Source organism: Psittacula echo (assembly GCF_963264785.1).
Source record: "Psittacula echo genome assembly, chromosome: Z".
NCBI classification, from domain to species: Eukaryota; Metazoa; Chordata; class Aves; order Psittaciformes; family Psittacidae; genus Psittacula; species Psittacula echo.
The window spans coordinates 74,501,912-74,518,763 of NC_137742.1; the positions used below are offsets into that span (position 1 = coordinate 74,501,912).

Below are 16,852 nucleotides of genomic sequence, written 5' to 3' on the forward strand. Positions count from 1 at the left end.
GGGCAAGCTGTTATTTCTCTTGTAACAGAAGTCATATATATCTTGGTTAAATCACATAACAGATCACCATGGGTCAGTCTGTCTTGCTGGTTTTCTCAGCAAATTTAGGACAAGTTGTGTCAGAACCCCTCTGTTGCATTTCCAAGGTGAGGGCCTTCTGCAGAAGAGACCATTATTAGATGCATCTATAGAATACATCACCTCTGACCATCTATTTTCTCTTCCTTGTTCCTGAACCCTGTGTGTTGATGAGGGTATTGGTGGGATCTTTTCTGACTGATAAGTCAGGGTGCCACCTGGATAGAAGGTACCCAAATCAGGCTCACAAGCATTTGCATTTTCATCTTTGAAGGCACATCCTGTGGGAGCTGCTTAGAAGCTGTCACTTGAGGCAGGGAAGAGGTGCTTAATTTGAGACTAGGAGTATCTCAGTGAGGTTTGTGGCTTGGTGATCCTGTGCCTTACTCTCCTTGAAGAAGAGGGAGCTGTGAAGTAGTTGGTGTTGCGGTCTTGTTTCACAGATTCATGTATCTTGATTTTCTATGGCAGCTGTATAATCTGGAAAAAATGGGAGCAGTTTTGGGACAAAAGCATGGGTACATGACCTTTGAAGGGTCACCTGGTTCTGGGGACAATCCAGCAGCTCTAAACAGGTCAATGAAGAAGCTCAAAGACCTCTCAGGGCCTTCTCCTTGATATTCTTATTGTTTTGCATGGCTTTGAAGGCCCCTGTGAATGACGCCACTTTATTCTCTGCACACAAGGGAGGACATTTCATGTTGCAAACCTTGTCAGGAGCCTATGGACAGGAAAGGTACCATTTCTCAGCAGCACTACTTGTCTGTGCTGACCCTTGTTGCTACAGGAGTTTTTTGGCATTGCATGCTCTGGCAGGAAAAAACCCAGTTTAGGCAATTATTATATTAACTATTATCCTCCACTTCTCTGATCCTTTGTTTGAGGGAATTTGAATTGTTCCTTCTCAGACTCCAGCATATAAGAGGAAGGTGTGTACGAGGAAGTTAAGTAATGTGTGGTGAGCACACTGTCTTCCTTTCCAAGAGCATTCACACGATGCGGCAAGAATGTGAGGTGATGCACGATAGACCCAAACTATAAGCTCCACCCAGAATTATCTGGGAACATGCGGGTGGGGAGGTGGGGGGTGGGGGCGAGCAACATAGGCTTGAAAATACTGTGTTAATTGCACAGGAATGTGGGTACACAACTCCAGCAGGCTCCCAGGTTTATTTCTTGGGCATAGCCCTCTACAGTGACACACTACTAAAAGTGTGTATGGGAAAGAGAGCATCAAAAAGATATGCCCTTTGGACTGGAAATATAGGGGGTGAGGTAGGGCTTAAAAAAAGCAGGTTCCCTACACCCTCTTGGTGAATAGGGTGCAGAATAGAATATAGAGTAGATGAGATAGAGATAGATAGAGATAGAGATAGATAGAGATAGAGATAGAGATAGAGATAGAGATGATAGAGATAGAGATAGAGATAGAGATAGAGATAGAGATAGAGATAGAGATAGAGATAGAGATAGAGATAGAGATAGAGATAGAGATAGAGACAGGCAGGATGGGACAGGATAGGATAGGATAGGATAGGATAGGATAGGATAGGATAGGATAGGATAGAACACAGCAGAATGAATAAAAAGAAGGATAAAGAATGTAGAATGTAAAGAATAGAAAATAGAAAATACCATAGTTCAGTTGGAAGGGATTTCCAGTGATCACCTAGTCCAACTGCTTGACCAATTCAGGGCTGACTGAAAGTTAAAGAGTGCTGTTAAGGGCATTGTCCAAATGCCTCTTCAACAGTGACAGGCTTGGTGCAGAGTGGGGGATCCAAGCTGGGGGCGGATATTATCCTGAGCACAGGAGCCCTCCCGCATCTGCACCCGAAAGCTCTGCAGGTTGTAGAGCGCCGGGGCCTGACAGCTCTGCCCTGCGAGGAACCGTTCTGCCTTGGACCTGGACCCGCACACCTGCGCCCCGCTGCCCCCCTTCATTCTCATTTCGGTGGCTTCGGGGACTGCTGCTCCAGCTCTCCCGCTGCCGATAGCAGGGTGGGCAGCAGCAGAGCCCCAGGCCGGCTGTGGCATCGTAAAGGTAGCGGGTATGGCTTTGCTTACGCACGTAGCGCTTGCAGCACAAACAGCCCCTTTCTCACCTTTAGATGCCGTCCAGAATTCGTGATGGACCATGAATGATCTTAAAGGTCTTTTCCAACCTAGTTGATTTTATGACTCTATGTATCGCCGCAGTAAACTGCAGGGATGGGGACCCGAACACCTCCACCTCCCCTCCCCACCCCGCCCCCCCTCCCGACTTTCCCCAGCCTCCTCCTGGGCTGCAAACATCGCTGGGTAGCGAGAGAACTGAGCTGAGCGCGGTGAAATCCAAGCGAAGGAAGAGGGAGGAGGAGGCTCTGCTCCCTTTCCATATTCTTCCTTGCCTCTCCAACTCCTTCGAGGACCTCGGGGATTAGAAGGAAGGGGATGTCCGGGAAAGACCCAGAGCAGAGTATGCGGGCCCGCTCTCCCACCCTCTCCGTTTTTCAGGAATCCGTATTTGCAGAGGTGTCCTCGGTATACACACACAGTGACTCCCGAGTAGATGCAAGGACGCGATTGCAGAAAGCATCAGCTCGCTCACAACCTCCCTTCCTTTCCTGCCGGCAAAGAGAGAGAAAAGCTGGGGATGCTGCAAAAACACGGGATGGGGCTGGTGGGGGAGGGGGTGGGGTTGGGGGCGTGGTGGTGTGCATGAGGGCATACGCACCCCCCGAAGGGCTGGGGAGCGCCGAGGCAAGGGGCGGGGGAGCCGGGGGCAGAGGGAGGGATGGAGCCCGTCTCCCGCAACGAGGGGAGGAGGAAGGAGGGACCGTGTTGGTGGGATGGTCCGGAAGTCCTGTGATAAAAAGAGGGGCGCGGGGGGAAAAGTAGGGAGCAGCTCTGGACTCCTTTCCTCTCTCTTCTCTTCATCCCCGAACACGCAACTTCCCCGGCACTTCCTTTGAGCGCACGAGAGCCGGTAGGACCGGAGCGGAGCTGCCGCAGGGACCTGCCATCGGCCCTGCCCAGCCCATCTCACCTCATCCCAGCTCAGGAAAGCTCTTCCCAGCTCAGCACATCGCTCGCCAGCCGAGCGAGGTACCGGCGCCGGGGCGGGATGGACCGTGTGGTGCTGTACCGTACAATGCCGTGCCGTGACGTGCCGGTGTGCGGAGCGGCAGCGGGCACGCAGGGATGGGGAAGCCCTTCTTGTCGTCGTCCCCTGCGCTGACAGGCCCCGTGGTGCCTGTGCCGGGAGAGGAGCAGCCACCAAACCGAGCGCACCTCTTCCAGCCTTGTCAACCTTGAGCCGTCCCGGGTGTTCCCGAGGAGGTGAAGCCCTCGCTGGCTTTGAGCCGGAGAAAGGGTTCTGAGGGATCAAGGTGCGGGATCGTGCCCCGCATCCATTATCTCTCTCCGGCCTCCCCCGCTGGCACAAGCGGATGCTTCACCTTCAAATGCCCCCTCGGTGGTCCTCGGCGGAGCTATGGCTCCCGAGATCGCCCTCGGAAAACAGAGAAAGCGAGATGCAGGCGGGGAAAACGAGGAAGTTCAGAGGTTTAACGCCTTCCTCCCCGCCTGCAGGAGAGAAGCCGTGAGGAGCATCACACGGCTCCTTCAGGGTCACTCCTGTGTTTCCTTCCCTCCTTCTCCTCCCTCTTCCCTGCTCATCAGCATCCAGCTTTGCTTCCCCCGTGCCTTGTCCTGCAGACCCAAGGCCTGCAGGTATGGCAGATTGGAAACCTGCCTGCACCCAGACAAGGGGAGAAAAGTGAGATTGAGAAGCTGAGAAAGACCAGGCATCAGCGTTTTCTCCCCCTAAAGAAACCATTCCTCTTACAGTTGTGCCTTTCTGCAGGGTGCCCTTCAAGGACTCCTGATACCTGTGCATCTGGGGTGTGAAGGTGGGCAGCACTGCTAAGCCATCGTCATGGACTTCGTCATGAAACAAGCTCTAGGAGGTAAGTGCAGTTGGCATAAGAGGGGCCCCCCATCCCCTTCCGTTTACATCTGACAAGAGAGGGTCTCTGTGAGTCTCTGTAAGGGTCTGCAGCTGGAAGAGCTGTCTGGAAACACATTCCTCTCATGGATTCGTGATCTCAGAGCCAAGTGTCTGAAGGACCTGGGCATGAGAGGGCAGCAACAAGCAGACAGCAAAGTGCCATGTCAGGGGAGAGATCTCCAACACAAGCTGTGCAGGGCCTGGGTCATGTCTCTTCTGGCACTTGACTTGCTCCATAGTGCGCAGGTCTTGCCTTGCTTCATGTCATACTGCTGAGGTGGGTATTACAAAGGCTGCAAAAAGTTTTAGCTAGGGTAAACCCAAAGAGATACTAGCATTTTGTATATGTGCATGAGCCTCCTCTTTATCTTCTCCCCTCAGACCTTGACCAAAAAACAGTCAGTGCAGAAACGTTTGTACCTGGTGTTTGGAGATTTGTTTTTAATAAGACAATCACTGCAATAAGCAGTGATTAAATATTAATAAAATATCCCCCACATATGCACCATACATGGATTTTGGGCTAACCCGAAATACATTTTCGACATATTTTCTTCCATGTGTGTTTTAACCTAATGATGGGAAATAGAAAAGGCAACGGTGTATGTGTATGGGGAAACTGAAGACAATGCAGAAGTATTTGGGGATGAGATTGTTTTGTTCTGCCACAGTGCACATTGCTTTTCTGTGCCTTTCACATTGCCTGTGACACAGGCTGTCACTGTGATGATGATGCTGAATGATGGCTGCTGTTGGGAGTTGGAATAGTTGGCTTCTGAGGAAGTCACTGAGATTGATCTGATCATTCTTTTTTTGTACTGTACCTCATATATGAATTTTTTATTGATTTTCCTTTGGAGAAACTGTACAGTCATGGGACTGTGAGAATACTTTGTGCATAGTGTTACTCTACTGATGTCTTCACCATTTACTGCGGGGCTCTCTCCCATGATATGGGAGCAAGATTTTTATCCTTGAAAGCAAATGGATTGTTTGAGGGTTTTTTGTTTGTTTTGTTTTGTTTTTGCTGTTGTTTTTATCACCAAGACAGCAATATTCTCACAGTTAAGACTAGAACAAGCAACCCAACTTTTATCTAAGGTGTTTTGAATGGGAAGGTACTACTGGACAAGAAAACGTCTAATCTGATTGTACAAAATAGCTAGATATGGAGATCTCTATGTGAGAAGACAGCAGTTTGTATGGTAGCAGTGTTGCATTGCATTACTCTGCAGGACCTGTTTTGAAGGAGAAATAGTTTTGGGAAGAGTAGATTTTGCACTGTTCACTACTGCTTGCACAGAAATGAACACTTGTACCTGCAAACTGGAGATACAGCGACAGCAGCTGGAGATCTTGTGAATCCACCAAGAGAAATAACTGCTTAGAGACTGCAGTTAAAGGCAGGGGAGGAGGGCTGCAGCAGAGCAGTAACGGCTGAGGTGCATGCCTTTTTGTTCATCTTAATTTCTAACCTGAGCTGGAAGCAGTGTTTGCCCATGCTTAACATAACAATAACAACATAACATATAACAATAATCCAGGGCAGACATTCATCCTAACATAATGTTGCATGCCAGAGTCAGGATTGGCATCATAAAAGGACTTGCTAAGAAGGAAAAGTCTGAGTTCCTGATGTCTGTCAAGATGCTGTCCAGGGCACCAGCTCTTCTGCCAGGTGACTTAATGCGTCTGGAACTTGCTTACTTAATAAACAAGAAGTCTCTGCAAAGTGGGAAAATCCAGTGCTCATTCATTAAGCAAAGACCTGGTTTTAAATTAGTAATTTCTAAGAGGAAATACAGCATCACCCAAGGCAAACAGCATGGCGAGCAAAGCTAGTTTTGGACACTTGTTTTCCACTGGAGCTGAAGCCCAAGCTGATGCAGTCTGGCTGAACTGGCACAGTAAGATAAAGACTAAAGGTTGCAGTTTCCTTAATTACGGGGCCAGAACCCTTTTGTTTGCTGGTTCTGACATCCAAAGGAAGATGCTCAAGTTGAGCAAAGCACCAAACCTCTGGTGGGTAACAGGCTTGCTTCTGCTAGCATGGTGTGATCTGCTAGTGGGCTTTTTCATTATTCACACTTCCAGCAACATCTTCCCGTGGATTTTGTGGCTTTTGGACTTCAGTTTCATTTGGCTTTTCCCAGAACATCTCCAAATTAATTTTGCTGCCTGCTTGAGATTTTTTGAATGGTGTGAAAGTTCTTATCCAGTTCGCAGAATCTCTTCTGGCAACCCTGGAAGAAACAAAAAATACTGCAATTTTGTCAGAGAGGTCCAGTTTACAGAGAATCAGACTTGCTATAGATATCACTTGCAGATCACCTTCAGCTATGATAGCTTACCCCTTTCACTATCTCAGCCATGACAAAAGCCAATGGGCTTCCTTGTATAATCATTATGGTCATGACATTTTCTTTTCCCAGCATTCAGCACTAAAGTGGGTCTTAGACCAGAGCTTATGGTAGCTCAGAGCCTGGATCTGAGAACTGCTTGCAGGTTGGGTGTTTTTCTGCTTTTCTGCTCGACAGGGCTGTACAGGGCTTTGAAATATATGTGGACTTTGGGACCAGATTTTGTCATACTAGAGTGGTTAGAGTATGTACTGGGAGGAATACTTCATTGCTTTCCCAACTCCTCACTCATTAGTAGAACACTTCTGTGGGAGTTCTCCCATTGTCTTTGAAGCTATCTTTGAGGACATTGTCCTGTGCCATTAGAGACAAGGGAATCAGGTTTGATTTTCCTTGGAGTTTTGCCAGTCAGACAAGAAGAAGTCAGTGATGTGTCTCGAAAGGTAAGTGAGCTGTTAGGAAGCAAGGATAGGCAGTTATGTTATGTAGAGTTGCTTGGCTTGGAAGTCTGTGTGAATGGAAAATTTGCATTTTGTGAAATTGGTTTTGCGGGTTACTGTGTTGTGAAAGAGGAGTGTGTCCTTGTGCGGACTTGTTGTTAAAGGACGTCTGTTTCTGTGCAGTGGAAGGCCATGCTCTGCTATACTGCCGCACAGGGATTTTGCTGCTCATATTGGCAGCAGAATCTGCATGGTGGTTAACCATTTGAAATACGTCTTTGCAAATCCCTGTCCCATTCAAGGCAAAATCCTTGTCCCTATCATTAGCAGTGGACAGTGGTTGAGGAAAAGCTGTGCAAAATACGAGCTCATTTGGCCAATTTGCTTCCATGGCTTGTTTTGTGCTCCTTAGACATTTCAACACGCTGTTTGAAAGTCATCTCATTTATTGTCTGACAATGCCAGAAGCTACAGAGATACAATGCAGTCATGATGCTTATTAGCTGTGTAGGACAACAAGAAGAAAATAGCAAGAAGAAACCCAGACGTTTAACAATTTTGGCTTCTTCTTGCAAAAAGGTAACAGGGACTGCAAAGGCACATTTTGTAACTGATCCACTCACACCAGCAGACACTGACATAGGTATGCAGCAAGGGTGATCAGTCACTTTACTGTTCCTGCGACAGTTCATTAAATGAAGAAAACCAGAGTGATTTAATGATTGTGTTTTACATTAGGATTGCTCTTTACCAAGCCAGAGCAGACCTCAGAAGCACTCTCATAATGACCAAGGTTTCCAACTTCTCAGGAAAAAACTGGTAATGGAGGACATGAAGGAATTCAGCCATAGTGTTTTTCACTGGGAATTGTTTATTTCTTTATAGATTTTTGTGAAAGCAAAGATTACTTTAACAGCTGTGTTATACTCTTGTGTCATACAGCCCTGTCTCACTTCTGTCGCTAGTGGCTTGGACAAATAGGGAAAAGGGACCAAAGTAGAAGACAGTAAAATTCATGAAGCTCTGCTAGCTGTCATCCTGTAACTGGGAGACCTGGGGCACAAGGGTCTCTGGCAATTTTCAAATGGAAAAAGAGGAAAGCCTATGGGGAGGTGAGTAGGATTTGTCTGAGGTGGGATCATGACATGGTTGAAGAGAGAGAGATTTCTTAGGGCAGAATCTAGCACTGTGCATACCATTCTGTGAAAATATGGATATACAGAAAACACAACAGCTCTAACTCTATTATATGATGTTGCACAGGGGCCTTTTAATGTGCTCCTTTTATTGACATGGATAAGATATGTGTCTAGCTGGGATGTCTGCCGTTAATTAGTGACTTTTCCTAATGTCAGCCTGTGGATAAATCACATAACTCATTTCATATACAATAGTGCAGATCAATGGTACTGTCTACATTTCTTGTTCATACTACCCGTACTCCTTGAACTCATTGTGCAATGCAAGCTCCATCAGGAGGGAGGCTTCATTGGAGTTTCTGGATAGATATTCACTGGTCTATATTGAAGGTATAAGTTTCTGTTTTATTGGTTGCAGCTTCAAGTGAAGACTACAGCTTAGCAATCACTTTATCTGTCACGATTCATTGGAGATTTGGTTTGGTTCATAATAATTGTTAAAATACTGCAGGCAGAAGACAAATGCAAAACCATTGCCATCTGGAAGATGTCAGCAAGGGGAGACTGCCTACTTCATGTACCCTACTGGCAGCTTTGATTCAGCTAGGTAAACCAAAAAATACAGTCCAAAGAGGGTCTAAAGTGTCCTTGTTCCCAAAGATAGGCAGTGATCTAAACCTTCCTGAACATGATGGGGTTGAAGTCACTGTTCATAAGCTCTGAAAAAACAACCCCTGTGCTAAGCTTACGTTAGTGAATGTGTACGTATGTGTGAATGCCAGCTAAGCCTGAATGGAAGCTGTACTAGTGTTTGACAACATCTCAGCAGAGGCCTTCTCTGTGGTTTGTGAAGTGTATATTTTGAAGCTACATTTGTCTTATTTTATTTGCTTGTGATGTCAGGATGAGGTACTTGGTTTTCGCTAGAAAAGTCAGTGAGATTGAGTGCAGTCAGAGGCAATACAGACGTGCCTAGGGTGGAACAGACAGTGAAACAAACACAGTAGTTTCTTTCCTCTCCTCTTCCAATTCAGCCTCTTGTTTCTCACATGTGCAGTTCTCTGCTGAGCCTGTTTCCTGTTCTGGGGCCTCATGCATCATCTAGATCGTGTGCCACTGCTGATGTTAATGTATGAAGTTCTGGAGCAGGACTGAAACTGTAATGCAGAATGGCAAATTATACTGCCAACATGTAGTGATGGTGTTTACTTCTGGGGTCTCTATTGCCTATAATCATTGAAACCTGTGATAGATGAGGTCTTTCTTTTTGCAGTAAGATGTTTCCATATCACATACACTGAAGAAGCTGAGATGAGACAGGAGTTCTCCAAAGTGGTAAATGTGGGGGGCCCATCTACTTTTGTTCTCAGAAAACTTCTGCCTGTATTGCGTGCAGCTATAGGCCCCACAATTTAGGCATATTGTTAAGGTATTTGATTGGGTCCGAGGAGGGCAACAAAACTGGTGAAAGGGCTGGAGAGCACATCCTGTGAGGAGCAGTTGAGAACTCATAGTCCAGAGAACGCTATCAGGATGCTTCAAGGGCTGGAGCACTTCTGCTGCGGAGACAGGCCGAGAGCCTGGAGAAGAGAAGGCTCTGGGGAGACTTTGGAGCAGCTTCCAGTGCTTAAAGGGGTCAGAAGAAAATTTGGAGGGGGGCTTTTGGCAAGGGCCTATGTGGACACGACAAGGGGGAATGGCTTTAACCTGACAGAGGGGAGACTGAGATGAGCTCTTAGGCAGAAGTTCTTCCCTGTGAGAGTGGTGAGACCATGGCACAGGTTGCCCAGAGAAGCTGTGGCTGCCCCATCCCTGGCACTGCTCAAGGCTAGGTTGGATGGGGCTTGGAGCAACCTGGTCTAGTGGAAGGTGTCCCTGCCCATGACAGGGGGTGGACCTGGATGAACTTTAAGGTCCCTTTCTACCCGAACCAGTCTGAGATTCTGTGAATCTGTGATTCTATGATTCTATGACTATAGGTTTGTGTAGTTTGAAGAAAAGCAGGCTGAGAGGTGTCCTTATTGCTCCCTAAAGCTGCCTGAGGAGGCTGAGGATTTCATCTCTTCTTCCCAGTGACAGGATATGTGCGAATGGTTTAAGTCAAACACTGGGGCAGGCTCCCTAGAGACAATGAAACAGGTTGCCCAGGGCAGTCGTGGATGCCGCATCCCTGGAAAAGTCTGTGTGAGGTGGTGGATGCCCCAAGCCTGTCAGTGTTGAAGAAGAATTTGGACAATGCCCTTGATGACGTTTTAACTTTTGGTCACCTCTAAAAGAGTCAGCTGGACTAGATGATGGTTTAAGGTCCCTTCCACTATGTTATGTGAAATATATTATATATATTATATTATATTATATTATATTATATTATATTATATTATATTATATTATATTATATTATATTATATTATATTATATTATATTATATTATATTATATTATATTATATTATATTATTATATTATATTATATTAATTTATTATATATATACCACACATATATATGAACTGTATTATCTTATTCTATTAAGTTCTAAAGTGAGTAAGAGTATAAGATGAATTCTGCAGCCCTGGTCTGTAGTATGGTTGTGTTGTTGGTCTAATATCTTCTGGGTCTTCTTTTCTTCAATGCTTTGAGTGTATGTATTTTAACAATGTTATGAAGAGGTAGTGTTGATATCAGATAGATACATTTTTCACAAGGAATGGTTTTATAGGCCTTTTTCTTCTTAATGTGCGTTGCTGACAAAGAGATTTTCTTTAAGAAATTGGATTAAGTTGAGTGCAATCATGATGTCTGTGGCAGAGAAAAGGATAGAAACCAAAATCCCACGTAGGTGACTCAGCGCTTACAGAAAAGCAAAATATAAATGCATTTAGCTGTTAAATGCTGATTAATCTATACCAGCCTTGGATCTTCCCTGTTAATTTATTTGATGCCAGATCCTCCAGTAGCAAACTGTAGGGTTTAGTTATTCAGGGATTCCCATTGACACCAAAGAGCAAGATGTCTTTCAAGGAAGCAAGTCATAGACTGTGGAGATGATACTGATGAAAGAGCTCGTATGATTTATTCCACTTAGGATCCAACTCAGAAGGAGAAAAACTGGCTAGGTCCTTCCTTCCTGTGCCTTTCTTGAGAAACCTTCCTTTTATTCTTGCTTTCCTCCATTGGTCCTGTTGCTGTTATAATCGTACAGATGCTCTCACTTGTGTATGCTGGGATCTTATGCTTCTCTTATTTGTAAGCAAGCACTGAGATAGTATTCGTGGATGAAATGAGCAACCTTCAGATGGTAGAGGTATGTCACAAAGAGCTTAACTAAGATTTCTCCTGCTGAGCATCTGCTTGACAAGTGCCTGCTTGGAGTGCAGTTACAAGGATAAGCAGGAAATTTTCTCTCTCAGAGAAGGGAGAAAGTGAGAAAAAAGGAAATTTCATATGCACTGTGAGGTATTATGGAGTTTATCTAGTATTTCTTCATGGCAGAACAAAAGATGCTTCTCTTTGATTCTCTGTCCATTTCAAAGGAAGTTCTGACACTTTTCATTTTAACATCTGTTGCTGTACAGCTGAATCTTTCTGGCTTTTCTCTTTTCTCATCTTCCATGATTGAACCTGGTTCTCATGGGGGTAGAGAAAAGTGGTGATTTCTTGCCCAGCTGTATACTTTTGGCACAGTTTGTCAGTGTTGAATTTTTGGCCTGCTTTGCATAGATAAACCCTATCTGCAGCCTCAGATTTGGAGCTAGTCAGGAGTCCAGTCCATGATGCCTTACAGTTATTCAGACCTTTCTGGTGAAATGGGACTCTGAAAATACAAGCTACTGGTTTGCCTTTGTGTTGGTCTTTGGGGAGAGAGAAGTTCAGACTGTTGTTAGGCTGTTAGTTGTGGAGGCCTATTCACTTGCTTGTGTGCTGGCAAAGGGGCAGCCATTAGAGAAGGCTGGTGAACATGAATGCCTATGTACATGGCAGGGCATTGTGCTTTGATTAGAAATGAAAATAAGACAATGAAATCAAATCCCTGAAGCTACATGGGTTAGAAATCTTACTGGGTGAAGTTGAAAGTGTATGGACTGTTTTTGTTTGTTAGCACTGCAGTAATACAGGGCTCTAAAAGGGCTAACTAATCGCTGCAAATGCTTAAGTGAAGGCAGGCACCTTGTCTAATGGAAGACAAGAATCTTTCATTCTGGAGCATCCCCAAGCATAGAGTTCAATTCTAGCGGTAAGATGTTTGCATGGGAAATTGCAGTAAGAAATCTGTGGCAGCTGCATGGAGATTAAAAGCTCTCCAGCAGTTTTTGAAGGTCACCAAATTGTTGAGGAGACCTGGAAAAGGAATGGCAGTAAGCCGGAAAGGCTGGAAGAACGAGAGGGACAAATCTTTAGTGTGTTGGCACTGGCTTGCCTCCTATTAGAGGGCTATATGCAAATGCTTTTCAGTTTGAGCATCATGGTCCCCTCTTAGAACACTATATGATAATGCTCAGAGAGGAAAGAGAGGGAGTAGAGACTGGTGATGAGACTCAGAGACAGATACAGGTTCTAGTGTTTTCAAGAATGGGAATCCACCATTTCTCAGGGCCTTGGAGAGGCGAATGGTTACCAAACTATGGGACATGAGTCTCTCAAAGCTGCAGAATTTCTACTCCCACTTCCTACAGCTGCAGATGCACCATGCTGAGGCTCTTCCAAGTTCTCTGAATCTCCTCTTTCAGTGCTGGGGCAGGCAGCACTCTTCTTAACCTTGGACACTCCTTTTTAGGAGACTGCAACTCTGCACTGCCTTTGTGTACTCATTCCATGTGCTGAAATCAAGTGCTTGCTCAAGGCTACACAGAACCTTGAACTTTTGCTAAGTAATGTATTTGAGAACTATGTTTGTGGCTGTCTTATTTTCTCACCTATGGCTTGATAGTGAGAGCTTGGATACAGTTAGTTCTGTTTCTCTCTTTGGTGGGTTCAGGTTGGGGTATGTGTCTCAGGATGAAGAGCTTTGCCAAGAAGGCTGAGAATTTCCACAAGTTGCTGAGCAGATAAGCATGTGGTTTGCTAAAGAGTGATCACTGCAAATACAGACATGGCCAAGGTTACTTGTGATCTTCCTACCACTGATACAAATCACAGTGCATACCAGAAACAAAATACTTCAACAAATTGTGTTTCTCTGCTAGGGACAAATTGATAATAACACTGTGTAAGAGAGTTGATCCACCCTTCTTTTCCCTCCCTGCAGTTTTAAATGAGCTGATTGGGTGGATGCTGTCACTGCAGAAACGCACTAATGCAAAAGCTAAATTTAATCTGATTACTTTGATGCGCACTTTTTTTAATATTTGAATTTGCCGTTACCTACAAGAACAAAGCTGCTCAGCAATTACTTGTGTTTTTGCAGCATGATTTGAGTCTTGTGGCTCCTTTGCAGTGATACTGACCTTGAATGAATGTCAAACGTGCAACATCAACAGGAATGCGGGATTTGAATGTGGGAAATCAGGAAAGAAACAAAGAAACCCAAGCATGGAATGGTTAAGCTGTCGCCTGAGATAATAGGAGGAATGAAAGCGAAGGCAGACATCTATTAAAAGAGGCAAAGCCATGTGTGTCGAAGTTTAGGTTAGCTGACCTGCCCTGTCTCTGTGTCTCTGGATCTACTTCTTCTCTTTTTGCTGGTGACTAGAGGCAAAGTTGACCAGCTGAGAAGAAATTTGAACCTTGTGCTTCAGATAATTGAGTGGGAGATTGTTGTCCCAGCTGCTGAACCCTGGGTGCGCTTGGAAATGTTACTTAGTCTCTAGGTTAGATTGCTATTCTCCCAGTCCCCTTCCACAGAAAGCAAAGCTGGTCAGAGCCAAATGTGACCCACAGGAACCTGAACAGTGCCCTTCTCTTAATTGGAAGGAAATAGCTTTTCCTTTTCCTTCAGTTGCTCCTTCTGCTTCTTGATGCTTGGCAGAGCTGAACATGCATACTTAATAGACTTGAACATTTGTCCTTCTCTTGCTATTGGCAGTGAAATTTTCTTGTTTATTCTTCCTCCCTCCCACCATGTTATTGCATGAGACACTTTATCACGGACTGTACTGATAGGACAAGGGCTAATAGGTTCAAATTTAAACAGGGGGGATTTAGGTTAGATATAAAGAAGTTCTTCCCTGTGACGGTGGTGAGGCCCTGGCACAGACTGCCCGGAGAAGTTGTAGCTGCCCCATCGCTGGCAGTGCTCAAGGCCAGGTTGGACAGGGCTCGGAGCAACCTGGTGTAGTGGAAGGTGTCCCTGCCTGTGGCAGGGGTTGGAACTGGATGAGCTTTAAGGTCCCTTCGAACACAAACCAATCTGGGATTCTATGATTCTGTGTAGTGTGAGGCTTCCTGCATGTCCCCTGAAGGGGCAGAAACTGTGGGGAACTGCCTGATCTCTGTTAAGTCCCTGTTCTTAGTATATGTGTCCATGGAATTCCTTGAAAAGACACATATTAATTAAAATTTTATTTTGCAAGACGTCTTTGGAAAGGTTTTACTAAACTATGAGGGTTTGGTTGGTTGGTTTTGTTGTATTTTTGGGGGTTTTTTTGCCTATGAAAAGATTTTAAATACACAGTTTTTATTTTCTCAGTAATCAAGAAGAGACTCCTTGTAAACATGAATGATTTCATGAGACTAAGACATCATATCCAAACAGACGTATTTTTAATTTTTGTCAGCCACTTATTATTTTGCTGGAGTCAAGTGTATGAATGCTAGTTTCCCCCGATAGACAGGTTGCTCTTACTGGGTAAATGTTTCATTCTTTGTGAATGAATCTATTTCTCTTTGTAGTTTCCTCCAGATTTATTTTTTAATTAAGTAAAATAAATTTTATTTAAAAAACTGAAAACAAACAAAATACAAACAATCAAAAAATTGAGGAGAAGGAGAAACTTTTCAGAAGTTTTGGCAACTGCCATCATATCAGCATAGCTGCTTTTGTTGGACGGCTCCAGCTAGTAATAAAACTGCCGGGGAGAGTGTTTAGAAAAACCATAATCTCTGTTAGAAATAGACAAATGTGCCTTTTATTATTTACAATTCTGATGATGATGAAGAAGATAATTATTATTATCTATATTTAAAACACTTTTCTTGTGACAATTACAAGTTTCTCCTCCATATTTTTCTTACAGTTTAAATAGCTGCAATTCCTGTTCCATGTCAGCCCAGCTGCACTGTGACAGATGAACAGGAGCATAAAAGAGGAAATTTGTAATTACATGGAGATACACTAAAATGCTGAGGAAAAATTTAAGAAGGGAAACAACTGCTCTTTCTAAATACATGAGAGAGTTCAACACTGCAGTAAAGGAAGGACAATATTGGTAAAAGAATACGTGAATAAATTGGCCGTGAACATAGTAGAGTGAGGAGTAAGAAGAGAGTTTCTGACAAGTGGAAAAGGAGAGGTGCTGGGGGAGTCTGGGAGAAATGAAAGCGAGGTCTCATGTAGGTTTCAAATAATCAGTGTAATTGTGCATGCCCAGTGAGGCAGGAAATAGTTCTGTATCCTGAGCACCCCTATAGAAAGCAGATAATGTCTTTGACTCTTCAGTTGAAAGACTGTCCTATTAACAAAACCATCAAAGGGGTTTAGTTTTTACATTCAGTTTAGATGTTATTACAATATGTGATAATCTCTGATGGGATCCAGGGGCCTGGCCCAGCTCACAGGGAAAGCAGCAGTGTGCCCCTCTGCATGAGGTTGTCATGGAATCTTGTAATCATGTAATGGTTTGGGTTCCTAACCCTTGCCATGTGCAGGGACACCTTCTACTAGGCTTTCACAAGCTGTGCCTGGACCTCGCCATCCTCACAGGGAAGAATTTCCCTCCATTGTAAATGCTAGCCACAGTTTATGTGGAACAGTTTACACAGTTTACCCACAGTTCACAGTTTTGAACAGTTGTCAGCGAACAAGCTATTCTGTCTTCCTCAGTACCAATATTTACTGTTTTACTTCTGATGGCAGATTATTAGACTTAGTATACGTTCCTCACTTTATGCTCCTGCTATGTACCCTGGCCATAACCTGGACTTAGGCTCACATTCCAGTGACTTAAATCTCTACATAGGTAGACATTTCAGGAGGATGCATTATGCTGGCTTAACAACCATGAAAAGAGGCATGTTTTATTTGCAAGGCTGAATCCCCTGGGCTCAAATGCCTCCTGTAGTATTGTGAGGCTGATAACTTTCCACTCAAATCTCCTTCAAACTGCTGAATTACTCCAGGAGTACCTACCCAAAGGAAAGCTTCAGCCAGGGCATATAGGCAAACAGTAGAATATCAGATCATTGCCATAGCAAAGTGTTGGCTTCTGGAAGAGAAGAGGAAGGTGCCATCCCATTCTGCTGACTGCATCTGGTTGTGTGACCAAGCAGAGATGCCACTGCAATTCCCCTTTTCTGATTATGAGTCTTGAGATGTCCTGCCATAGAGACAATGACTTGCTTCCTGGCTGAGACACTCAACTGGGGCTTCTGGTTTTGCTTTTTAACTGCTATCTTGTAAAACTTTTCAGGTGGTACTGCTTCCTCCTGGACCTCAGCTCAATTCTTCAAGGACACTATACATGTACTCTTGCTATGCTAGCTGCTGCACTAATGGTTGCTTAAATAGGTGAGCAAACCCCATCATCTCAATCACGACCACAGACAAGAGGTTCTGCTTCCACACCAGCTACAGTGAAAAAAAAGCTACCATAATTTTAACTCTCCTTCACACCTTGAATCCTACCAATGCAGGGTATGTAAGCTTCAATGCTGTTTAAACTCTAGCCAACTATTGTGAATTGGCCACACTGAG

General features: G+C 44.5%; 1 protein-coding gene across 1 annotated transcript in view; it reads left to right on the forward strand.

Moving 5' to 3' along the window:
• Window positions 1–3,997: 3,997 nt before the first annotated feature.
• The window catches only part of LOC308231562 (complexin-1), a gene marked incomplete at both ends in the record, with an annotated part of 93,892 nt that continues 81,037 nt past the window's right edge, over window positions 3,998–16,852 (forward strand). The window contains one exon of the mRNA XM_080637139.1: window positions 3,998–4,028. Within this exon, the coding sequence (XP_080493265.1) occupies window positions 3,998–4,028 (31 nt within the window). The remainder of the gene's footprint in view (window positions 4,029–16,852) is intronic.